Consider the following 27,028-nt stretch of genomic DNA (forward strand, 5'->3'; position numbering starts at 1 on the left):
ATAAAACATTTTCAATCCCCCCTTTTGTTTGCACTTTCCCCCTATGAAACTATTCCTGGCCACCATTACATGATTTCCCACTTTTAAAAAATTCTCTGTTGAGTCGATGTTTCAATGCTTCCCAGTCTCGTGCTGCATACTCATACTTACTCATACTTACTCATATACTCAATGCTTCGAAGACTGCCTCCCCCCAAAAAAGAACAGAGAAATGCTGCAAATAAACAGGCAAGGGGGAACCTAGTGAGCTCAGAAAATCGTGCTGAGGAAGTTCAGGGAAGCAGAGGAGTGTGGGAAACATAGTAAATAGGTTGCACTGCAACTGAAAATGTTTTCAAAACATTTCCGCCAGAGAATAGTTTTAAAAGGGGGTTCATTTAAAACGTTTTGAGGCTGGAAATAAAACGTTTTGGCATAAAAACCATGTGAAACTCCATGGAGAAATGTTTTATTTCCTGCCTGAAAACGTTTTAAATCAGTTGTGTGGAAAGAGGCTTGGTACACCATTGGAAAGGTCCTGCTGAACCACAGCCTCTTTCCATGTTGCTTTGGTGTCTAGGTAGGCCAGATTGGAGAAAGAGGCCCTGGTTCCAAACAATTTTAGGGGTTTTAAAGTGAACACCAGCACTTATCTTCGCACTTTAAATAGCTCACCCTAAAAATCAAGTTTTTCTGTGCATTTGTCTGAAATCTCTGAGGTGGTTTAGCCAGTGCCGACTCTTTGTGGATATGCAGAGCAGAGCTTTAAAAAAGAAAAGATTAAGACCTTTCTTTGAGAGTGTAAAGTAACTGCAGTTGCTAAAACAAGGTGTAGAGCTAAATCAAGGAGTGTGCAGCGGCAGAGATTGTTTAATACCTTGAAATGCCCTCAACCAGATTAAAATAAACTTTAAAGATTATAAATACTACTCATCATGGAGGAGTAGGCCTAGGCGGACTCCTAGGAAGGAAGGAAGGAAAGGACTCCTATATTGAGGAGGAAAGGACTCCTATATATATATAAAATCAGTCAGTATTTGTTTTAACAGAAGTTGCAGCAAGGTTATCACCTGTTTTAAGGCACACTAATTTCAGTGCTAAAAAGAACCTTCAGTCTAGGTAGATAAGATTGAACTCAAGTGTAAATTGATATGTATTACAACAAAACAAAACCTTGACAGCACTGTTAGAGTCCGAATTGAGAAGAGCTCTTGGGGGCATCATGGAGAGTTTGATGAAAAATGTTCCTTTCAGTGCACTGCAGAAAGGGGGGGTGGGGAGGCAGGCTCAGTGCAATGAATTATTAGAGAACAAGGACTGAAAGGGGAACAGAAAATATTACCGTGCCATTATATAAAATCTTTTACAGTATTTGACAAGTTCTTATTTTTCCACCTAAAGCAGGGTACAGACCTGAGGGAAAGTAAAAGGCAATAAATAATTGGGAAAGTAGAGCTACTTTGTCTTTCCAAGGCAGTATAGCTCTGTTTGCTAGATACTGGCGCACACAGCCCGGGACTGTTTAGAGCCTTTTTTGAGGCTGCCGCTGAGAACTGAATCAGAGCTGGCTCCATATTTTAATGGGCCCTCAGCAAAGGGTGTTCAGCCTCCCCCCCCATCAAGAGCCCTGCCTCCTCCAAAGTACCTTTCCACCTGTCTGTGCCTCCTAGTCCTGTCTGCTCACAACCTAGTCCTGTCTGCTCCCGCAGGCACCTTGCATGCCCTTTTCACAATGGCACTATTATTATTATTATTATTATTATTATTATTATTATTATTATTATTATTATTATTATTAATTGTATTTATAAACCGCCCTCCCCCGAAGGGCTCAGGGCGGTGAACAAAACATAGAAATAGAGCACACAGTAAAATCAATAATATCAAATTGGATTATCAGAAGCATCTCGGTGTCAACAATATCCACTCACCGCGCTTCCAAAGAATCCTATAAAAATGGCTCCAAAGCACAATAGCGCAGCGACTACAAGTAAATAATTGTCTATTAACCTGTTAATCCATCTACAGACCGAGAAGGCAACAGGCATTTGGTGCAATTTTAACAAGTAGAAATAGTCCATCACACAGTGCTGTCCCCCCTTCACAGAACGCGGGGAATCGCTGGGCTGATCATGTTGAAAGATGGCCCCCACTTTGTAAGCTGTGGAAATGTGCTTCCTTCAGGAGCTGGTTGATGTGGAAAAAAAAGCATCTTGGTATAGTGCCGGTCGCTCATGGAAATACTGAAGAGGGGTCAAAGAACTTGATGCTGACATTATCTCAAGGAAGCTGGTTTCTGGTCCACTACTTCTATTCGGACTGCTTATGTTGCTATTGCTGCAGCCACTCTCATCATCATCACAGTTTATTTACGGTCATTGACCAGCAAGATCCAAAAGAATGAGGTATGTGTGTTTGGGAGTGTCACTGGTATGGTCACCATTGTCTGCAAACTCTTTCCTGGGAGTGGTGAGCAGTTTGGGCAGCTGGGAGTATAGGAGGTGGTGCACTTGCAAGCAGATGGGCAATGGAAGGGTGCCCTGATAGATGGAAGAGGAAGTGTGTGGGCAGGGGGTGGCGGCTGTGGGTCCTACTAGACCAGGGGTAGGGAACCTGCGGCTCTCCAGATGTTCAGGAACTACAATTCCCATCAGCCCCTACCAGCATGGCCAATTGGCCATGCTGACAGAGGCTGATGGGAATTGTAGTTCCTGAACATCTGGAGAGCCACAGGTTCCCTACCCCTGTACTAGACCCTGGTAGATGCCCCAACTCAGAGTATGTTGATGCTGGCTTTGGTCAGAAGACTGGAACAAGTAGATTTTTGTTGTGACCCAAGTAGGCAGTTGCTATACTCTGTTCCACAGAAAGATAAAAGTAGAGTTGTATGTTTGTCTGCCACATGCTGGACCTTCTTTGGTATAGATAGGTCCGCTTGGGTCCTAGTGCCTACCTAGTTCTGCTCCCCTCCACCTCCATTCGCCTTCTGCTGTTCCTCCTTCCCCTTTAAGAGGCTGAGTGTGGCGAGCCTTGCTGCTGCCATTACTTTCTGCCTTGTTGGTGAGGCGGCCTGAGGCTCTGTCTTCCCTGCAGACTCCTGTTGCCGCCACCAGCTTGGGGCCTCAGATGCTGCCCCCTCTCCCAAGTTGAGTGCGGGTGGGGCAGGGACTAGCTCTGGGCACCTTTCTTCAGATGGAAAGTGAGGGTACTAATGAGAACATCCAGTCAGCAATTTACTTCGTTTCCATAAGAACATATAAATGCTCTTGTATCATAGTACCATGTTTAAATATGAACAGAATAACGGTTTTGACAAAGGCAATGCTTAAAAATGAATGATAATTCTTATATTCATTCAGGACTATTTTCCAACGTGGAAGCATACCATATTCTTTAATGCCACACCACAACTGCCTGCACTTTTATCTTTTAGTGGAACAGAGCATAGGCCTAGTCAGAGCATGATGATAGCTGGTAATTGTTATCACAGGTAAAGGTTTAACAGTATTTTCTTAAAAGCCTTATGAATACTTCAGTCAGTTGTGATCCACATAAAATTTCTTATGGCTTGAATTTTCACATTGAGATTGAAATTTACAAATATTTTATACATCCCTAAACTGTGCAAGAAGGGGGTACAAGTAAATTGCCAGTTTGCTTGGGTATCCAACCACATGACTTAGTGAGAGAGGCAAGGATAAAGCTTGGGTTATTTGAAAATCCTTCAGGAGACCTATCTTACCATGCTGAAACGGAATCCTTACACATCCCTGCATTTCATCCCCCCCCCAAGTTATCTCAAAGAGGGATAAGAATAAGATTGCAAAAAAACCCAAAACAAAACTGTCAGTGTTTACTATCAATGGAATGTTTTGAGGGTAGTCAGGAAACTACTGGTTATTTCCTGTTTATTTCCAAAGTTTTTAAACCCAAACTACATTTATTCTAAAGTATATTAGAACTTAATTTGGAAACGAGGAAAGTCACGACTATCTCAAAGCATTTTGGCAACTGGAAAGGAAAAGCCAAATGGAACCCCCCCCCCCACACCCACTTATCATCATAGGACACAATCCAAGGGAGAGTTTTCGCACTCAGCACCTGCTGAAATCCATATGATCTGTACAAGAGCACCCCAAATCCACTAACTGAAGTGGCTGCCTCTGGGGAAGTAATACATCTAGGCTGATCTGGTGCTGAGCAGGGGGGTTGGACTAGATGTTCTATATGGCCCCTTCTAACTCTGTGATTCTGTGATCCTCAGTTCTCTTTGCTGGAAAAAAAAATCTGAATGACCAGATTGTAATACCATAAAAAAAATTCCACATTGCTATGCCGCGGAGGAACATTATGAGGCTAAAGACTGGGGGGTTAGTTTGAAACAGATTGTAAAGGGGAGGCCTGGAACTATCAAGCTTATCTGAGCACTACTCCTGATCATTTATCAATGTCAGATGGGAGTGGGTGGGGGTGGGGAAGAGGCACTGAACCATTCCAGCTCATCTGTTGACTGACAGCTGAATGAAGCTTTAATGAAACCTCCAGGCAGATAATCTGCCATCAGAATGGGGGTGGGGGAGTGTGTGTGTGGAAGAGAGATACTCTATCACAGGCTGCATATTGCTTACAGCTGCTGACATCTTCACGAGGGGGTGGGGGAACGTCACTTGTGCTGTATTAGCAGCATATTGGAGATGTGCAGCTCCAGAATGATAATACAGTGACAACATTGGGCCAGATGAGAGGACATCAGGGTTTTGTTCTGCTTCTGTACCGAGAGAGTCAACTCAGAAATGTCAGCATTTAAGCGAGCCGCAACCTGCTTGTTGGCGAAGTATAAAGGGAGTTGGGAGACTCCTGTTTCAAATCTCAGTTCACCCATGGCCATAAATGAGCTGTGGTACTCTTGGCTGCAAACTGCTATCCGTACGTTAGGGGATAACAATATAAACATTATTTTAACTCTTATGCTTTATCTTAGAACTAGGGGGATTTGGCATACTGTGCTAAATCGTGGCCTCTGTCCAGTGCTGAAAGCTGAGGAATCATTCAGTCAGCATCTGCTCACTGCTTCATTTTTGTATGTTTCAAGGTAATGGATTTGAAATCCATTGTATATCGTATATTTTAAATGAGCAAATTTTATAAGTTTCTGATTGGAAATACTGAGTCGACTAAACTTGTATACTATTAGTAGATATGATTATTAGATTCTGCAATAAATTTTACAAGATGAAATTGCTGGTGTGGTGGACTGTAGGAAAAGTGTGTAATTTAAAAGTGCAGGACTGTCAGGAGCCATTATTGTTTACATTCCAGAGTGTCACATAGAGGCCTAGGAACAGGGAAGCCACCTGATTGGCTAAGGCAACCCTGCACTCTGATTGGTCACAGGAGACTTTATGTCACTAGGAGGGAGGAATAATCCTGGCAGAGAATAATCTGAAAGGCTTTTGGAGTTTGAAGTTCCTGAAGTAAAGAGCTATCTGCCATATCTAAGCTCTTAAGCTCTTAACATAACAACTCTGAGCAAATTAGTGGTAGCCAGTGTTATTTAGCCTGACCTACTGTGTGACAGCCCTGTGTGCTGTGGTGGAAAGCAAATATACACAGACTAGGAGAACTGATGGTTAGGCTATTGAGGGCCCAGGTTGAGGGCCATATGTATAACCAAGGAGTGGAGGAAGCACGCTCCCTGCTCCCCCACAAGTTTCTCCTTTCGCTATTTAACAACTATATCTTATACTTTCCATTCTGATATTATGCAAATTTAAAGCTGCTGTAAATGCCTTTAAACGCCCTGAAATTTTACAAGCTGGAAGGGTTTTGAAGAGCACTGTACGTTAATGATAAATGAGCAGATGCCAGTCAGTGATTTCTCACTATTGCCGTTGCAAAGTGTAGGAGTTAAGATACTGACTGGCCCTTATTAAATCTCTTGAGAAAGGCTACTAACAAATGTTGTAAATAAATGAATATTCCCCCATGGACCAGCTATGGTTCACTAGTAACCAGCTTCTGGTTGGTCCCCTGTTTGATTGCCTCCTTTGTACCTATCAGAGCTGGGGGGTTCCAGTAGTGTATTCTGCCTTACAGTAAGGGCCCCTTGAGGAGATTATGGGGGCTTTTATGACACTGCTGACCTCTGTGATTATACTATGATGTCTGTAAAATTTGAGAGCTTACCTAAGCACGTTTCCTGGTTCCATCTTCAGATCCCATTATTCCCTCCCAGTTCACTGAATGATACTAACAATACCATCTCAAACAGAGTTATATCCTGTGTGTGTGTGTGGGGGGGGGGGGGTTGCATGCTTCACCCTCCTCTGACTTAAACACTATCCTCTGTGACCTTCTGTGACCTTCATAGTGAGAGAGAAGGAATTTTGATATCAACTTGATCCTTCTCCTCTGTGCAACCTACTTGAAAGCTATTGATATGTCCTCGTCAGCTACTCGTCAACCTCTTTTAAAGGCAACCCTGCAAGCTGCATAGGTCCTGTTTAGAGTTTCCCTCCACAGGAAGGAAGTCTCATGCTGATGGGCAGTTTCCTCTTCCCCAGTACCAGTTATTGGGTGTTCTCACCTTGCCTACCTTCATCCTGGACCAGTTGATTAGCTGAGAGAGCCATCTCTTACAGCTCCTCCTTCTCTCCATTCACTGCCCAGCTGATCAGTGGATGGGGCTTTGCTTGTTAAAAGGGACAGGTGTCTTTGTGTGGCTTCACCCCACCCACAGTGGCCCACAAGGGGATGAGCCTACATCAGTGCATTATTTGATATCCTGCCCAGCTTCTTGCTAGCCTGAGTACAATGGGCTTGTGTATTATTGGTGTTTGTGGGGGTCCCAGCCCCTTTAGAGCTGGGTTGTGGGTCATCAGCAAGCCCAGTTGCCTCACTTGTTCCTGGAGGGGGACAGAGCATGGCCCCCTCCCCGTAACAATTCCCAGTCAGCATAGGTGCTGCCTGGATACCTCAACAATTTAATTGAAGTTGATGGGCATAAGAGGATGTAACTCTCTTAGGATGGCACTGTAAATAAGTCAAACAGACATTCTGGGCCTGAATGAAATAATACAATGCGTGTATCAAATTTAATTGCATAATGGAATTTGACAGCAAATAAAGCTGACAGCTATAAAAGAATTCGTAGAAAATCAAAGAATGTAGTCTGCAGCAAAGTGGAGAATCCATTCTGATAAATGAATTATTTGAATGATAACTTTGGCCCTTTCCTCACAGACACTTTAAAATGTTTTGAGGCAGGCAATAAAATGTTTCCTCTGAGGATTCCATATGGTTTTTACCCCAATACATTTATTTCCAGCCTGAAAATGTTTTAAAGACATTCTCAAGAATAGCAATTATTTTGCTGAAATGGTGGTTGTGGGTTTTTCCAGGCTGTGTGGCCATGGTATCCAGTTGAATCTTCCCCTAGTTGGATACCCCCATGGTATCCAGTTGAATCTGCCCCCGTGAAAGCCTTTTGCTGAAATGTTTTCAGTACATTTTCATTTCCTGTGTGATCTCTTGAAAATATTTCCCATCCCTTTCTGCAGTCCCCAGACTTCTTCCTCAGTGCCATTCTATTTCACCTGTTTATTTTTGTCAGTTTTGTTTTTTTAATTTGGGGGGGGGGGTTTGAAACCTATGAAGCCTCAATTACATGAGCTACGGCAAATTGCAGCACAAAGCACTGAAGCATCAAATCCATGAAGAATTTTTTTTTAAAATCTGGAAAAATCACCAGGTGGTGGCCAGGAATCATTTCAAGGGAGTCAGTGTGAACAAATGGGGATGACTGAAATTTTTTTTGCAAATGTTTTTGGTGACGTGCGGAAAGAGCCAATGATTCTACAGTTTTTAAAGTATACCTCATAACAAATCGTTAGCCACATCCTAAGTTATTGGCACCGCTAGTCAGTATTTTAGATTTGTTCCTCAGAGGTGAATTGTATTGAAGAATAGATTCCTTACCAAGATGAAGAGAGCATACTAATTGTACCAGCATCCATAGCAACCCTGCTTACAGCCACCAATCATGGAACTAATGACATTCATATGACAGCAGGGATGGAAGCAGTCAACCAATGCATGCTGAGGGTGGCCACACACCCCTGATATCAGCCCTCACCTGACAACATGCTGGACACATTAAGAGGGAACACAAGACCAGACACGTAGAGGCAATGGGGACATCTGGGGCAGCTTGTCCCGGGCACCGCCATTGCCGTCATGTGTCAGGAGTGGGGCGGGAGGGGGCGCACGGGCAGCTCACGTCCTGGGTGCAGTTCCCTCTTCCTTCGTCACCACATAAGACCCCAACAAACACTTCCTCACTCACTCTCCCCCTCACACACTTGGGGTAGGTGAAGCTAAGGAACAGCGAGGAGCAATAGACACTAGGGCAGCACTAAAGGAACCCACAATCCACAGTCATGGAAAACTTGCTTTTCAGCTTCCCAGTAGCTTACTGAGGAGAGGTACATGGGAACCTTGGGCTGCTCATCAGCAAAACAGAAGTACATGACAGGTCTAGAATCTGTATCTTGTACTCTGGGCACCACGTACCCGGCTGGGCCCACAGGAGCAAGAAACCTCATAGGACCTTGGAACATCCCAGCATCCTTTATGTCAGCACCATCCACAAAGACAAGGGCAGGGATGGGATGGTTGCAGAGAAAAGCATAGTATAATGGAAATGCACAGGCATAGCACACCCAATGGTGGGATTCAAATAATTTAATAACCGGTTCCGGTGGTGGGATTCAAATAATTTAACAACTGGTTGTTTACAAGCAACACTTTAACAACTGGTTCTGCCAAAGTGGTGCAAACCTGCTGAATCCCACCACTGAGCACACCCCTAGTTTGAACTGTGCGTTGCTATAGCTACCAGACTGCCCTGGAGGGAGTCCGGACAGTTATGGCCTTGCACCATCAAATTGTACAGGCAGAGGATACAGATCTTCCAACACCAGTACATCCTCTATGCAGCTAATGTATGTTTCCTGGCTGTCTGTTTCTACACGCTATTAAATAGCATTGGGAATGAATAAATGCTAAACAATGTGTGAAAAATCTCTACATTTTCATGCAAGAAAAAGCAGAAATACTAGGAACAGAGGCGGTAAGCATTCCAGTAAATTTAGAGATGTAAGTGGGGGGGGGGGGGCAGTCTTGTGAGAGGAAGGGGGAAGTGTTTCAAAGAAGTGTAAAGACTGATTACGAAGTTGCTTAACCATCTTGATTCCAAAATTACGGGTTGAAATTGAGCGAGAGTAATGTTCATTTGGTGTGACGTAAATAATGTAATAGTAATAGTGAGAACAATCTAAGTAGGTGTGTTCAGAGGGGCTTACTTTCAGGAAAGAGTTCTTAGGATTTTATTGTAAGGTTGCAACCCTTAGAACAGCTTCCCGGACGTCAGCTCAATTGAATAAAATGGAACTTACCGTTGATTAAATTTAGGATGACCGTGTAGGTTCCTTATTGTCCATATAAGTTGCAATAGTGAAAGTTATTTTTTTCTTAGCACTAATTAGGAATTTGGCTTCATGTTTAAGCTCATCTCAAAATAGTTTTGGGCTTATTTACTGACATACTGTGCTAGAGAACGTTACATTTTGTAGCATCAATCAGCATGTAGACGGTAATGCCATTTGATATAATAGACGCCATTGAATGTGGGGGTGTCACATCTTGCTACATCAACTGCATGAAAAAAATTGCTAGCACTATTTTAAGCTACCACAGTGCCCTTTGTCACTGTCAATTTTAATAAGTGAAAATAATTTTTTTCAAGTATAACTTGGAGCCATATTGTTTTTATTAAGTTCTGCGTAGCTGGATGAAAAGTAGCAGAGAACACTTGGAGGCTGCTACACTTTAAGGGCATAGCAATTTTCTTATCTGTTGGTCTGGTGGCGTGAGCTACGCAACCCTGAGGAAATGTGTTACCTGGTAATGTGATTCTTATTCAGGCCCTGATAGAATATATCAGTATGTCTCATCCACAATGTGGCTTGATCGGTAGGATATTTAAATGGAGCTGTGGAGAGATAAGACAGAGCTTTTTACAAACCCGAGGGAGGTCCCTAGGTTGGCAGAAAAAATGATTTAAAAAAAATGCATTTGTGGATTTTAAAACACTCACATTTGTAAGGTTATGGGGGCTGCATCAAAATGCTGTCTGGAAATGTTGTGGGAAAATGGTTAAAACAGAGCTGGTTGAAGCTAAATCCATCTAAGACGGAGGTCCTATGGCTGGGTTGGCAGGGACTGGGTGGAGTGTGCCAACTACTGACTCTTGATGGCATGCAACTAATACCTGTGTCAGTTGTTAGGAATCTTGGGGGTGATACATGATGCTTCCTTAACCATGGAGGCTCAAGTCATCCACATGGCCCACCAGGCTTTTTACCACCTTCGCCAGGCAAGGTTATTGGCACTCTACCTATCCCAGCTTGATCTAGCTACAGTGATCCACACAATGGTCACCTCCAGATTAGACTACTGCAATTTGCTTTACGCAGGGCTACCCTTGGGGCTGCTTTGGTCCAACTTATGCAAAATGCAGCCAGCAGTGGTGTAGTGGTTAAGAGCAGGTGTACTCTAATCTGGAGGAACCAGGTTTGATTCCAAGCTCTGCCACTTGAACTGTGGAGGCTTATCTGGGGAATTCAGATTAGCCTGTACACTCCCACACAAGCCAGCTTGGGTGACCTTGGGCTAGTCACAGCTCTACAATCTGTGCTTTGCCTGCTTCATTGGCTGCAAGTGGAATACAGAATCAGATTCAACGTCTCGGTGCTTACCTTTAAAGCCCCAAATGGTCTGGGGCTGTCGTATCTGCAGGACAAGTCTTCCCATATGTCTCCCAAGGGGTATCATGTTCAGCAAATAGCAACCTGCCTGAAAGAGATCCGGCTGGCCTTAACCAGGGCCAGGCCTTTTTTGACCCTGACCCCCTGCCAGGTGAAATGCTCTGTCGAACGTGACCAGGGCTCTGCTGGACCTGGTGCAATTGCAGGATCTGCAACATGGAGCTGCTCCACAAGGCCCATGTATAAGGATGACTTGGGCCTAAATTGAGAAATGTTTTTTTTATAATTTAATGGCTTAGATTGTTATTTTATCTGTTGTAATCAGCCCTGAGACCGCAAGAGGAGGAGTGGCCCTGAGATGTCATCAAATAAAACAAGTGAAACTGAATAAATAAAAGGGTAGAGGCTAAAGTGGACTTTAGGGAAGGAAAAGAGAAAATAGCAGGGCAGGGGGAAATGAGATCTTGCTGCAGGCTGGCTCCTGGCTTGTCAAATGTCCAATTCTGAACCATGCCATAGAATGTGGATCATTAAATCCATATAGTGAAGGCAGGGACAGGCAGAAGGGCTTCCTCTACAAACCTGAAAGTGGCACCTGGTGTTTTTTCCCCCCAGAAAAATCTGGAATCTTAAAAAATGCATTGGGAGATTAAAGCTGTCCCAAATAATAGAAACAACACCTGTAGCTTTAAGAAATGAATGGTCATTAAGCTCCTGCATTCAGGGACGTATGAAAGGAGCAGCAGTGGCGTAGGAAGTTAAGAGCTCGTGTATCTAATCTGGAGGAACCGGGTTTGATTCCCAGCTCTGCTGCTCGAGCTGTGGAGGCTTATCTGAGGAATTCAGATTAGCCTGTACACTCCCACACATGCCAGCTGGGTGACCTTGGGCTAGTCACAGCTTCTCGGAGCTCTCTCAGCCCCACCCACCTCACAGGGTGTTTGTTGTGAGGGGGGAAGGGCAAAGAGATTGTAAGCCCTTTTGAGTCTCCTGCAGGAGAGAAAGGGGGGATATAAATCCAAACTCCTCCTCCTCCTCCTCCTCCTCCTCCTCCTCTTCTTCTTCTTCTTCTTCTTCTTCTTCTTCTTCTTCTTCTTCTTCTTCTTCTTCTTCTTCTTCTTCTTCTTCTTCTTCTTCTTCTTCTTCTTCTTCTTCTTCTTCTTCTTCGGTAGGGCAAGCCAGGGCACATGCTTTGGGCACCATCTGAAAGGCCATCCCTGCCTGCTTGCAGCAGCACATGCTTTGAGCACATGCAGAGATGCTGAGCTGGTGGGAAAGCCCCAGAAAAAGCCTGTAAAGAGAATGCTGCACCCAGCATTGCCCTTTGGAAGGAAGCCACTTGATGAGAAAAAGGGTGGTTGGCTGTGGGCAGGCCTGGCCAAGCCGGACACCTTTGGCATTTGGTGGAGGAGGGCCCCCTTTGAGCCTTATCTCCACCTCTTTGCCAGTGTCAGGTTCACCTGGGTCAGCACTTGCGCAGTCAGTTGCCCAGCTGCTCTTGCTGTGCAACTTCTGCAGCTTGGCCAGGCCTGGTGGCCGCCTCCATGTGACTTGCCTTGGTGACTTGCTGCTGTGCAGCTTTTGCATCTTGACTGGACTTTTCTTGGGGAGAGGACGCCAGGGAGGAAAGGAGGGAAAGCTGGAGATGGGGAAGGAGATAGAGATAGGTTGGCTGGTGGCTGGATAGGAAGGAGACGGGGAAGCAGGAAAAGTGGTGATGCTGTGGGAGCTGCCAGAGGGCGGGAAAGAAAAAATAGTGCGGAGAGGGGAAGAAAATGAGATGCCCCCATAAGTTTTTGTGGGCTGCCTGCTTGTTGTGTCTTCTGGCCGAAAAAACAAAAATGAGATCAAAGAGGTCTGGGCAGATAGTGAAATGCAGTGTTTTACCATTTGGGACAAGGGAACAACTAGTTCTGCACTTCTCCTTATTCCTGGGTATCAATCCAGGAGAAGAGGAAGAAGAAGAAGAAGAAGAAGAGGAGGAGGAGGAGGAGGAAGAGGAGGAGAGGAGGAAGAGTTGGATTTATATCCCCCCTTTCTCTCCTATAGGAGACCCAAAGGGGTTTACAATCTCCTTCCCCTCCCCCCCCCCCTCACAACAAACACCCTGTGAGGTGGGTGGGGCTGAGAGAGCTCCAAAAAGCTGTGACTAGCCCAAGGTCCCCCAGCTGGCGTGTGTTGGAGTGCACAGACTAATCTGAATTCCCCAGATAAGCCCCCACAGCTCAGGCAGCAGAGCGGGGAATCAAACCCAGCTCTTCCAGATTAGAGTGCACCTGCTCTTAACCACTACACCACTGCTGCTCCTTTCCTAGGGGTGCTTTGGAGAGGCAGGCAGCCCTCTTATGCAAGAGGAGGTGGCATATTTAATATTTTTATGTAATATGGCCATGCAGATAAGATAAAATGGTCAAAGATGAGAAGAGCTATTTTAGGCATACCCAAGGGGCTGCACAGATCCGGTGGAGTTTTGCGGTACTTTTAAAAATAGGTTTAATGCTCCTTCACAAACCTGCTTTGAGATTCTCTTGAGTTTCAAAAGCGATTTGCTGTGAGTGGCAAAAGCGTTCAGTGATTGAGAAACAAAAGCTCAAATTCCTATTGAGCATGTGAGGCTGGGTGAGCGCCCCCCCCCCCTTGTCCATGGTAGGTAGCTTATTTTCTGCTGGAGCAGCTAAGCCGAGTTTAAAAGCATTAGATAGGAAAGCACCATCACAAATGGAGACAGTATCTCTCTTCATGTGTCATTGGTTCTGCAATTTCACCTAAAGGCACTAAAGTACTTTTCTAATCTTCCAGCACCAGCTTAGTCTTCTGCTGTTATTTCTGGGACTTCTCTCTTTTTCTCCATTGGCTTTTTAAAGACGTTTTGGCCATTGGCTACCAAATATCTTTGTCCAATTATCTTTTTAAGAATTAAGTAAAACGTTGGTGTCTCTCACTGGAAATTGAAATTAGTTTGCATTTTCTACAGAGGACAAAAAAGTAAACTGTTAGCCTCCAGATATATACTGACACTTCTTTACAGCAGTGAAGATTTGTTGGGTAGACCAGTGGAAGGGGATCAGCCGGGCAATCACATCTTAACTGTGACATGAGAAACATATCTTATTGTGACATGCCTCTGAAGATGCCAGCCATAGATGCTGCTGAAACATTAAGAGCGAAAACCAGCAGGCCACGGCCACACAGCCTGGAAAACCCACAACAGCCAGTTGATTCCAGCTGTGAAAGCCTTCAACAATGCTTACTAATTCATTGATGTCAGTCCTGAAAGTATCAGCGCTTCTCCATTTCCCTTAAGCTGAGCTACAGTCCAGTTGACTCTTGCTGACTTGGTTAAGAGACTTAAGGGGATACTTCACTGATGGAGAAGCAAGACCACCAAGGGATTCCAGGGTTGCTATGCAGAGGCAGGCAATGTGGCAAACCACTTCTGAATGCCTCTTGCCTTGAAAACCCTACAGTGTTGCCACAAGTTGACAGCAACTTAACTACAAAACAAACAAGCAAACAAAAACCAAACTCCATCTACTCCAGAAATGGTCAGCTGTCTTGACTCTGCTGACCTGGCCACGTGGAGCCATGCTATGGTTACCTTGAGGCTAGATATGGGTCACCAGGGTAAACTGATGTTCTTCAGAGTCATTTCAAGTCAAGAGAATGGCATAGTGGAGAGACCCGTTTCCATGCGGTCAGGCCCCCATAGGCTTGGAAACTCAGTTTCAACATGCGTGGATTCCGCGCAGCCCATTTATAACGAGTTGCAGTCATTATAAATGAACTTGTTTTCCTGTTTTTGTGTTCACATGCATCCGTGCAGGCAGCGATTGGAGTCCATGGAAACAATCCAGGTTGCTGTAGTGCCTTGGCACGGAGACGCTGCTCTCTTTTAAAAATTTACTTCCCACCAAAGTGTAGCTGCGCAGGCATGCACAAATGAACCCCCACAGCCATGCTGATTCTCATTGTACGACTATCTGCACCTGTGTAGCTATGCAGATGTAAGCTGCAATTTTTTTAAAAAAAGGAAAATGGAGGTGAATAAAGCTCCTGCCCAGACATTTGCTTGCAAGGTGCTGCAACCTGGGATTTTTTGGAAAGACTTGCTAGTACCACGATTCTCAAAAAATCACAGTTTGGGGGAAGTAGCACAGGGCAGATTCGTTCTAGGGGCGCGATCTGTGCAAAGCCCACCCCCACCCCCCACAGGGTTTTTACTGTCCTACACCCATGTATATTGGCCTGTGCAGAATGGGCCATGGACATCCTAGGCAGGACATGACTGGTATGATGGACCCATAAACAGCATAACACATCGCTAGGCCCTGAGTTTAGCCTACCTGATAGAGTTATTGTGAGGATAAAATGGTGTGGAGACCTGTCATGATATATATAAAAAATGAGTAAAGCTTCACTAAAAGGTCATCTTCTAAGTTAGCAGAAGTTTGCAAACCCCAAGGCTGGAGACAGTCAGTCTAGGGGCAAGAAGTAGCAATAATTGACCTTTAACATGATTGGTGAATTCAACTGTAACTCTAGACCAATGAGAGGCTGTTGCTTGGGCAGGGGAAAAGTATCCTATTAGATGTATGCATTGTATATGCTATGCTAAGTTAAGATAAAGATAGAGTCTGAGTTAAGTTCAGTGTGTGTTGAACTTTGTTATTGCTGAAGAGTTCTGCATAGTTTTATAGTCTTGTATAGAATAGACTTGTGTAACCTTGCAACTGCTAAAGTAAAACCTTCCCATGGAAAGAACATCTTGCGTGGAGAGTATTCTTTTCCAAGTGTGGTAGGAGGTTGCAGTGAGTGCAAGAAGATTAAAGTTACCAGAGTGACTCCGCTTTAAACTCTGCTGATAAGACCTTGCAAGCTGCCCTGAGCTTCTTTTGAGAAGAGTTGGCTAAAAATTAAATAATAGTAATAGGGTTGGTGTAGTCTTATAAGTCAGTGATCCTTTGTCTTCAGACATTTAAAGCCTCTGGGAACGGCTTTGGACTTTACTGTAAAGACTTTTTATGTCTTCAAGTGAATGGAAGGTTGTTTGAGAGAATTAATGGAATCCTGTGTACATGCTGGATTTGTACATAACAGCAGTGCAGTAAACTGGTTTTAAAATGTAACGCGGAAGTGAATTTTATTTCACACGGGCATAATTGAAAGCAAGTATTTTAAAAGCCTGTTAGCTATAAATGATAAGGATCTAATTATTATTATCGATTTTATATGAGAGTGACTTTTCAAAGTAAGGTTGTTGAGCATACTGTCTTGTAAAAGCAAGAACTGGTGGGGACCAATCTGAAGGTATAAGAGTCTCAAGCTGACACTGACAGGCTGTATCTACTTGCCTGTTCCTTCAGCAGCTGAAACAAACAGTACAAACAGTACATTTTTACCAGCAACGCTATTAGCACTGACCTTCGTGATGAGTTTCGTGATCAGTTCCCCCCCTTCAACGACGAATAAATGTGTTTCAACTCAAGGACTACTGTTAAGTTTCTAAGCCTTTCATCAGCTGTAACTGTTTAATTCCAAGGCAGTGGCTTTTGGTGCAGTTTTGTGATATTTGAGCTTTTTAAGTTATTCTTTAAATGTTGAGAAACAAATATGTTTTAATGTAAGTATATATGAGATGAATAATTACAGATTTACAATCCCTAGTTTACAGGGGTCAAGTCATGCATCAAATTGTGCCCCACAGTCATGGAATCTACTACAAAAGCAATAAAATGAACAAGATTTTCAATAGCTAAGCCAATTGAGAAGGGGAAGTGAAGTTGCTCCTTGCCTTGGATGCCGTTTGGGTCAGGGCCAGCCTTGTCTGAACCAATAACACTTCAAAGAGCTCCGAGTGGACGTTGCCTTCTGCCAAAATGCCTGTTAACCAGCTAGTTCTGCTTCAGAAGTGAGCCAAGTCATATCATTCAGGAAACATTAAAAGTCCACATGATCTCTCAGTAGTTTGACATGGGGGTGGTGGAATTTGTTTTTATCTCCAAATACTGTTAGCTGCATCTGATTTTTTAAAAAATCATTTTACTCTATTTTTACCCCACTTTTCTCCGTGGTGAGCCCTCAAAGTGGCTTGCGACATTCTCCCCTCAAAATAACCCTGTGAAGTAGTAGTTTAAGCTAGGAGAAAGTGACTGCCCTGCAGGTTTCCATGGCAGAACTTGGGTCTCCCAGATTCTTGTCATGCATGCTAGCCACCTTGGCCACCCATTGACAATTGCAGCCAGATCCAATCCCTAAGGTATTTTTTCCTTGCCCCCTGAAGACCCTGCCAATTTTACTGAAGGAAGATCAGGTCAAAAAATGCCTTGATCTGGATGGCCCAGGCTACCTTGAGCTTGTCACATCTCAGAAGATGAGCACTGTCAGCTCTGGTTAGTTCTTGGTTGGGAGACCACCAAGGATGTCCAGGGCTGTTATGCAGAGGCAGACAACAGCAAACCATCTCTGAATGTCTTGCTGAAAACCCTATGGAGTCTGTTGCCAACTGCTTTGTCCGGCTTTTTGAGATATTTTGAGATATAAGCATTGCTTATCAGCAGAGTTTAAAGCGGAGTAACTCTGGTAAGATGAGAAGTCTTCTTGCACTCACTGCAACCTTCTAGCACTCATGGAAATGAATACTCTTCACGCAAGATGTTCTTTCCGTAGGAAGGTTTTACTTTAGCAGTTGCAAGGTTACACAAGTCTATCTATACAAGACTATAATACTATACAGAACTCTTCAGCTTTAATAAAGTTCAACACACGCAGAACTTAACTCAACTCTATCTCAACTCAGCATATACAAATGCATACATCAGGGATACTTTCCCCCACCCACGTAACAACCTCTCATTTGTCCAGAACTACAGTTGAATTCACCAATCATGTTAAAGATTAACCTTTGCTACTTTTGCCCCTAGACTGACTGTCTCCGTCCTTGGGTTGGGCAAACCTTCTGCTAACTTGAAATGACCTTTCTTGTGAACATTGCTATGCTGCCACTGTATAGACCAGTGCTGCTGGCTGGCTCCTGAGGCTCACTCTGCTATTTGCCTATTCTGTTGGATTCTGTTTTGATTCTTTCCCCTCAGTGTTCCCCCACTAAGTGTAGACATAGCTGATTATGGGATGTGTTTACATCCATCCATCCATCTTCCCTCCCTCCTAGTCCTGGATGGCCTCCAGTGTGATTTGTTTAATCCACATGAGTGAGGGGACAGCCATCCTTAGATTGCTATTTGATCAATGATTCCACATTGTAACATTGGATTTGGACCCAGGCTGTGACCTAAGAACATGTGCCACAACTAGTTTTCTTCAGCAGAACAGGGATGCTTAGTACCTTGATAGGAGACTGCTTGAGAACCTTATGGGTGAGTTTCATGATAGAAGAAAAGAGGGAAACAAATAAACTGATCATCCACATGGAGTGTTGTGTGGTTTCTGGGCTGTATGGCCGTATTCTAGTAGCATTTTCTCCTGATGTTTTGCCTTCATTTGTGGCTGGCATCTTCAGAGGATCCTCTGAAGATGCCAGCCCCTGAAAATGCCAGCCACAGATGCAGGCAAAACGTCAGGAGAAAATGCTACTAGAACACGGCCATACAGCCCGGAAACCACACAACACCCCAGTGATTCTGGCCATGAAAGCCTTCGACAATACATCCACAAGGAGTTGTCAGATTTTCAGAACTTGACAATCTCCCCTTCATGATTCTGTAAGATTTTGCAAGCTTGGGCTAGTTAGTTCTGCCCTTCCTTTTCAATTTACTGTCAGCTAATCTCAGCTATTCATGCCTCATAGAGAATATTCTGTTCTTGTCAAGCCATTATTATCCCCACATTTCTTTTGCATAAAATAATGTTTTTGTGCACACTTGTATCTTTGGGTAGCCTGTTTTTGCTACTTCCTTGGCTGGCGTAGAGTAGTGCCACTAGATATACAGAGTATAATGTTCCTTTTTAATTTTGTTTGTCATATGCCTGAGCACATATGCTCCACAACTTGCTTTCTGCTACATTATAGTTCTTTTATTGTGAAGACTTATCATTGTGTGACACTTCCTGACTCCCAGGCTTTCATGACCCGCACTGAGCTAGCTTTGAACTCTGACTCAGAAGCTTCTGAGGAGTCTGAAACATGGCTTGGGGAAGAACAGGGAGCTCCAAGAGAATCCTGCACGATAGATACACCTGGCCCATTTCTCTAGGATTTACCCCTGAAGAGCCTGAAGCTGGAGGTCCTTCAGAACTTGCTCCTGAAGAACTCCTGAAGAAGCTCCTGAACTGCTCCTGCAGTTGGAGATCCTCTACCACAGTGGTTCTCAACCTGGGGGTCGGGACCCCTTTGGGGGTCGAACAACTCTTTCACAAGGGTCGCCTAAGACTCTCTGCATCAGTGTTCTCCATCTGTAAAATGGATAAATGTTAGGGTTGGGGGACCACAACATAAGGAACTGTATTAAAGGGTCGCAGCACTAGGAAGGTTGAGAACCACTGCTCTACCAGAACCTGCCTCTAACCCACCAGGACCTGGGACAATTGTTCTAGTTCAGAACATGGTCCACAAGCCCACCAGAATCCACTTCCACTCAGCAGAAGTGGGGGAGGTAGGGCTTACACTAAAATAACCCAGTGCTAGGTTTGAAGTCTACCTTTGCCTTCTGTGCCAGATCATGGGCCCGGGATGTAATCTTTTGCAGGATTTTTGCCTCATTTGGTCCTGGACAAGATGAGTCCCAGCTGCTGCTTTCCTCTCAGCCTGTTTAAACCTTGGGCCGGGAGGGAGAGCTTACTGGATCAGCTGGGCCGCCACATGTAAGCCTAGTGTCTTCAGCATTTCCACCCTGTCCAGCCTAGGTTTAAGAGTCTGGAACTACTTTAGAAGACCTGACTTGCCCAGCCTGCAAAGTACAGAACAGAGACAGGAATGGGCCACCTATAGATGAAGTCATGAGTACAGGAAAAAATTTCCCCCTGGTATAAGAACCTTGTCTTTCTTATGGAAACATCCAAAGGCTGATTCACACTTAAGACGTTGAAGCACGTTGCTGCTTGTTTCCTTCATGAATTCCAGGAAATATTGACTACGTTTGAAAGGAGAGCCTTCTTCTTAAAAACATGCTGTGAACTTCTGCTAGAAAGCAGTGGCTGGTCAGGACTTCCTAGTTGCGTCTCATGTAGTTACAGATATGTTTCCTCAGGAAACAATACAGTGCTCCCTAGAATGTACACACACAACGGATGAAGTGTAAAATTGTCTGATGCAAGAAGTATGAATCAGCTTTGCTAGCTGTGTAGGACAAGGTCTTGAATAAAGCAGCCCGCAGGGAAACCGCGAAGAGTATCTGGAAAATCAAGAGTCCTCATTTGTTTTTAAGAGCCGAGGCAAGGGGAGAAAGAACAAATACCTGGATGAGGAGAGTGGCATACGGCAGGTAGTGTGTGCCACAACACAGAGGGCCTCTGAGATATCAAATTGGATTTGTAAGATACCTTTGTTTTTCATCGCCTGGGCGATGGAATGGTTTATTTGAGATTTTGCTACCTTTTTAAGGGAAGGGAATCAGACTATTTGAATATTTGTGCACGGTAGCAAAGGGTCTTCTTGCGTTTCAAGCCTGAAAAGAGGAAGTGGGGCAATGTAATGGGGGGAGGGGGGCAGTTAGGGTTGGCACAGCACCAATGCAACCGAGCTTTCTCTTAAGTACCTTGCTGTGCCATGGCCAGCAAGCCGACGGGCATTCCCTTAATCCACATGGAATTGCTGTATGCCTACCTTTTTCCCCAGTATAAGTTCACACCAGCAAATGTGGGCATTCCTGGACCGAAAGGGCTCAGGGTGCTGACTAATGCTGGCTTCACCCGTGGGAATGCCCCATTTGGCACCAGTGTTAGCTCCTGCGACTGAGGTACACTGATGTGGCGGCTGTGCTGGTGCCCGTCTGTGGGGCTGCTGTGCTGCTCCCAGCACTGGTGTAAATGCCCCTATGCCAGTGCAAGGGACATAGACACTGGCACAGGGTCACGTCCTGAGTGGTTTGACCTTCTTTCCTTTGCATGGCCGTGTAAGTAAAGAGGCTGCATTCCTGACTAACATCTTCCAATGTCCATTGAATCTTAGGGTAGCTATTCTCTCCCCGCCCTCCACTTTTAAAAAAATAAAGTATGACGTATGCATGAAGTATGAATCAGCTTTGCTAGCTGTGTAGGACAAGGTCTTGAGTAAAGCAGCCCGCAGGGAATTCTGAAAACTTTGGAATTCTGAAAACTTGGACTTCGATTCCCCTCCCCCCCACGAGAAGATGCTATTATTGGTCACTGAAAATTCGCAGTGTGTCCCCATGACCATTCATCATGCACTATGGTTTCTGTCAGTGATGGAAATGTGAAGGAAATCGTCCTCCTTGCATTTAAATTGTAGTTTGCAGAGATATCTGCTGTGACCAGCTTCCCAGAGAGGAAGGGGAAGAGTCCTATTGATCAGAGAGCTGAGGTGGAATGGAATTTGGTCAGTAGTCTGTTGTGGGTGAGAAGAACTGAGGATTTGATTAGTTGAAACCTCTAATGTGACTTCAGGGGGAAAAAATGCTGGGCCCATTTTGTTGATTTCAAACGAGGGCTCTGATTGATTCCAAAGCTGATTGGAGAAGTGTTTGAAGTTTCATTATTTGTGCGTTGGAAACAAAATTAATAATGACTGAAAAAGCACTTCAGCTGTGGTGAGGTATTGGTGTGCGAGTTTGAGAAAGGAAGGCAACAGTACTTTGTTAAGCCTAGTAAAAATTCTGTCAGGCTCTAATGTTTGTTGTGTAGAGAATAATCTCTCCCCTTGTTAACGCACCAGGCTGCTTCTGTTTTTCAAATACAATGCTTCCAAAAAGCATTTCCACAAACCTGGTTAGTGCGTTTGCTTGGCGTTCATAGCTTCAGTCTTTCTATATCCTGTTGTGCTTCTGGACCGCATTGGCCAAGGATCAGATCTATTTCCAACATAATACTTAATATGTGTTTCATAAGTCCCAATTTAAAAAAAATGTAGAGCTCAAGTGTGCCAAGAGACCAGCCCTCTGGATGGACGTTGTTGAAAATCAACACACTGATATGAATAAACATGTTCAAAAAAGCTATTGCATAGATCTGTAAATCACAATAGTCATAATCATAGTATATAATTGTAACTATTGCCGTTCAACATTTGAGCTCTGATAGTGCTAGATGTTTTATAGAAAGCATAAAGATCTGTGTCTTTGAATTTTTCAAAAATACTTAACAGGCTCGTATTTTCTTACACTTCAGGTAAACATCATGTGAATGGGAATCGCATGGCTGAACCTTTTCCAGAGGGAATGCACATGGCAATATTTGGTAAGTTACTCTGATTTTATCGATTGATTATGGGGGTTGAATCCATAGGAGTCCTTCCAATTACAGCGTGACACCTCCTTTGAGTGGGTGGATCCAATGGTGGGATTCAGCAGGTTCGTACCACTTCGGCAGAACCGGTTGTTAAAATGCTGTTTGTAAACAACCAGTTGTTAAATTATTTGAATCCCACCACTGGGTGGATCCCTTTGGATCTGGCTCCTGTCACTGCAATGAACTGAAGTGTAAAAAAATACTTTGTGAATCGTCTTTGTTGTTCTTTTATGCCATCATCCACAACAACTCTGTGACCTGTCCGAGGCTACTTTATGATTTTCATGGCTGAGCCCATAAAGTTGCCTTATAATGAGTCAGAGCCTCTGTCTGTCAAGGCCAGTATTGTCCGCTGAAATAGACAATAGCTCTCCAGGGTCTCAAGCAGAGATCTTCCATGTTACCTACTTCCTGATCCTTTTAACTGGAGATGTCAGGGACCTAAACCCGAGACTTTCTGGATGCCAAGCAGGTGTTCTGCCACTGGGCCACTGCCACCTCCTATTAGGAGTTTGAATCTGAATCTTCCGTAGACAATCCCAATACTTTTAACTAGCCGGTCAAAGCACAGAGCCCCATATGCAGAGGCGCTCACACCTACACTCAAATCAGCCCCTCCACTGAAGTGAACAGGGGATCTCCAAGGGCACAAGTGTTAACTAGGCATTGAATTACTCCAGGTGGATATGCAAGGCTACTGCTGAGACCAGCGTTTCTTTGCAACTTCCAACAGGGAAACCACAGGCAAAGTGAAAAACGAAAATGGCTAATTAGGGCGAAAAGTACATTTCTAACCATATTATCCGATCTTCTGCTAAGTGCTGCATGAACAAGACAGGAATGCACCTGCGGTCTTCCATGCAGGCCTACTAATCATTCCATTGTGTCTGCACATCAAACTGGAAACTATGCTGTGCTGGAAATGGAAGGGTAAAAATTTTAGCAGCCAGTGTTATAAAAAAATGCTTGTCTGCTGACCCTCAATCAACAGTTTGGGTGGACTATCACGTGACTGCCTTTGCTTTTGTAGGTGTGTGAGTGCTGCTGAATGCTCCTGTAGAGTACACATCTGAGTTGTATACAGTTCACATTGTCTTTATACACAGGAATTCATAGTCTATTTGTCCTCCTATAGTGTATGAATTCCATACATTACCATTTTAAAAAATATCTTTATTGTAGTTTCAAAAGAACAATGAAAGAAAAGGTATAAAGCAACAAAAAAGACAAGATGCACACATAAAACATAATAAACTATTTAAAATGACTTCTAGCTTATTCACATAGCTCAGGGGTCTGTAACCTGTGGCTCTCCAGATGTTCATGGACTACAATTCCCATCAGCCCCTGCCAGCATGGCCAATTGCCCGTGCCAATATATATATATATATTTGTATTTTTCATAAAGTTGTATGTTTAAAAACCAGTGAGTTACACACAGTATTGTCCACTATTAATTCTGTACTTTTGCATTTTATTTCCTGATTTGAATAATCAACCAGATTATCATACATATCATACAAATTCCTTCGTTTGCCATTTTCCCCTAGTATATAACACCTTGTGAGGGAATAGCCACTTGGGGTGGTTTTTAGGGCATAATTTAGGGTATCTTAGGGCATAATTTAGTGTTATATTTTATCCCCACGCTATACAATACACATCTTATATAATGATTCTTACAAATCTAGTGTTCCCCAGTTTATCCATACATACCTGACCATTATTGTTAAACAGACACAACTGCTCATGTAAACAAGATCTGAATAATCTTTCCCATGAAATACTTGGTCATTGTTTTGAAGTGATCTACATTTACTCTCCCTCAATTTTTTTCTCTTCTCTTGTCCTGTCCAACCTCAAATACCACGCTGCATTTAGTTCTCAGTGTTATTTAACTCTCACTTAATAGGGGCAAAATCCACCACAACCATGTCATGCAGCTGCGGTCCTCGCGAACCTCTTGAAGAGGAAGGTGACCCCAGAGGTTGCCATACCAGGACTATTATTGACCTTCTCTGTCATTTTTTGCTTACCTTTAAATCCTATCTGTTGTTTGGAAGCAACAATTTGTTTGTGGCTTGGGAGTAGCCAGTAGCCCTGAGCTGCAGATTGAGAACAGTCAGCCTAAAGATGAACAGCCTAGATGGCATTTGCTATGAATGCTTCCCATAATATTCGGTTGGACATATTCCCCTTAACGAAGGACATCTCTGATTCTCAAGATGAAATGCCTTTTCTACATATCTCAAAAGAAATTCTTTGCCAGTCATACTATTCCCATCATTATTTACACTAGTACAAATTGAGAACAAAGGATGTTGATGGAAAACGTCCCCATTTTTGATCTGACATGTTTTCATTTTGCACTGGCAGGATGGTTATGTGAGGCATGGGGAAACAAAGGCACTGGGCACCAGATGAGTTCAAAACGCTTGCAGTCACTGTGACATTACCAAGGACAATTTTTGAAATACCCTGTGGCATAATAAAGGGAAGCTGTCCTTGATTGAAGTTGTGCTAACATTCTTTTATTTCAAAGGATTGCCTCTCTATCTTTTCATATATGTATTCTCCTGTGTTTGTTCCTGAGGAAAAGAGTAATATAGCGGAAGACTCATGGTCTGTATCTCCTCTAGTACCTTGTAGGACCTGCTTATGCTTTTTTAAAATAGTCTTGTTTCCCAAGGTAGTGGAATTGCAATTTTAAGCCTGGCAACGTTTTTCATTCATTTTTCTTCTACTGAGTTTGTATGTTCTTTATTCACCTTTTTAATTGCATTGAGTTTGATTCCAAGTCAATGTGAGCTGTTAATAAAACACAAATGAAAAAACAACTCTAGCGTTTTGATTATTAGTGTACAATAAGAAGTATAACATTCTTGACTATTCTCTTTGGAATTGTTTTGAAAGTAAAGCACTTGTTGGATTTAAGGCAGGCTTGGATTAATATATATAGTTCGTGATTTCTGTCCTTCTGGTGCATCGGAGGTATTTATTTATTTATAGTCCTCCTTTCTCACTGGAACCCAAGGCAGATTATGCAGAATGACTCAATACAATCAACAGGATGGGACATTCAACAAACAGTGAATTGAAACTAGGGCTGTAGAACCAACCAGAAATCTGAAGCAAAACATAAGTATTAATATGACACATTAAATGATGCAATTACATAGTAGAATCTTACATACAACACTCTACCCATAGCACGATACAGCATAGTCCTTCATTATTTACCCAAGTAACTTAAGAGTCAATGTATTGGATGGTTTAGAGTTATGGCCTGATATTTTCCATAAAAATGCTCATTAGGTCGTATTGGAATTATGGAAGAATTTATTCCTACATCTTATTGACAAGGAACTGTTTATGTGTGTGCATGCATCTGCATCTCTGCTGACAGAAAAGGGATGGAAGGTTGATTTTGTTCCCTTCCACTCTGCAGCCAGAGGTGTATATAGGGTGGAGAAAGGCAGGGCATGTGCCCTGGGTGCCACCCCTTGAAGGGGGTGCCAGCCCGTGCCCCACAGCCTCTAAGCAGCTACCTTTGGATTATACCCTGCCCTGAACTCCACATGTTGTGGAGTTGAACACTGAGCCCAGCTCAGTGCTCAACTTTGCTTGCCCTGCCCCAAACTCCACCAGAGGTGGAGCTTGGGGATAGAACCAACAGTATAAAGCTGGAAATGGGCAGAGCAACTGCTCAGTCTAAAGCCTGGCTGGGTTGAGCCTTAAACTTCTGGCTCAAAGCTTGCAGTTTAAAGCTGGATCTGACCAAGCTGAACCCAGCATTGAACAGCTCACCAGCCCTTAAACTCCAGATGGAGTTGCGGGTGGGGGAGCCAGTAGTGATTGACCTGGGTACCATTTTCAATGGATATGCCCCTGACTGCAGCCCACCAACCTGGGGCACTCTGACACAAAAAATCATTTTCTATGAGGCCAGAAGGATTGCTAGTGGGAAGGGAATGCAGGCAAAATACCTTGAAAATCTGGTTGGTCTCTAAGGTTCTACAGGACTTTAGCAGGAAAGATCTGTGATTGTTGTTCAAGTGGATCACTGGAAATGTAACCCCTATATAAGAATGGGATGACCCACAAAGGGGTGGAGTCTGAAAAGAAGCAGAAATCTGCAGAACTCATGAGGTTGGAGGAAGCAAGGCTACCAGGCTGGGACCTTGATTGATTTTTATAAGCCCTTAACACCTTGTTTAAGGTAACTGCAATGTTGTTGGGAACTAGTGGGAAAGGAGTTGTTTATTTTTGCTATATTGTAAATGTTAGAATGTATTGTTTCAGGGTTTTTGTGTATGTAAATGGTGAGAGTTCTTTTGGGGACCTTCATCATCTTGAATCCAGTTCACCAAGCCTCTGGAGTCTTCATGAGCCAACCACCAGCAGGAAGAATGGACTTGGCATTATCAGACTGTAATTGGAAAGTCTCGGAATGAAACTTGAACAGGACTTTGGAGTATTAAGTTAAATGTTAATGTTTGATAAGTGTCATATGTTAAAGAAAGTAAACCATTTTGTTTAAAATTTAGTTGTTGCAAACTCCTTCCAAGTTCTGCCCCACAGAACCCACAAGCTGAGGTTACAGAAGCAAACCACAAGATCTTTCTGATCTCTTCGGTGTCTCACAGCATACACACACGGATGTGAACACAAGAATCTGTCTTATAATTGAGTATCAAGCTCTGTATTTTCTACTCTGATTGGCAAAGGCTCTCCAAGGTCTCCAGTAGTGGGCTTTCATGTCACCTACTCCATGGTCCCTGTAACCAGAGATGCCCGGGATTGAA

General features: G+C 43.7%; 1 protein-coding gene across 7 annotated transcripts in view; it reads left to right on the forward strand.

Moving 5' to 3' along the window:
• The window catches only part of MSRA (methionine sulfoxide reductase A), a 248,107-nt gene that overhangs the window by 68,395 nt on the left and 152,684 nt on the right, over window positions 1–27,028 (forward strand). For all 7 annotated transcript variants that reach the window (XM_048517276.1, XM_048517314.1, XM_048517284.1 and 4 more), the window contains exon 2: window positions 22,104–22,172. In XM_048517276.1, the coding sequence (XP_048373233.1) occupies window positions 22,104–22,172 (69 nt within the window). The remainder of the gene's footprint in view (window positions 1–22,103; window positions 22,173–27,028) is intronic.

The sequence above is a fragment of the Sphaerodactylus townsendi genome, linkage group LG01 (genome assembly GCF_021028975.2).
Source record: "Sphaerodactylus townsendi isolate TG3544 linkage group LG01, MPM_Stown_v2.3, whole genome shotgun sequence".
Classification (NCBI taxonomy): domain Eukaryota; kingdom Metazoa; phylum Chordata; class Lepidosauria; order Squamata; family Sphaerodactylidae; genus Sphaerodactylus; species Sphaerodactylus townsendi.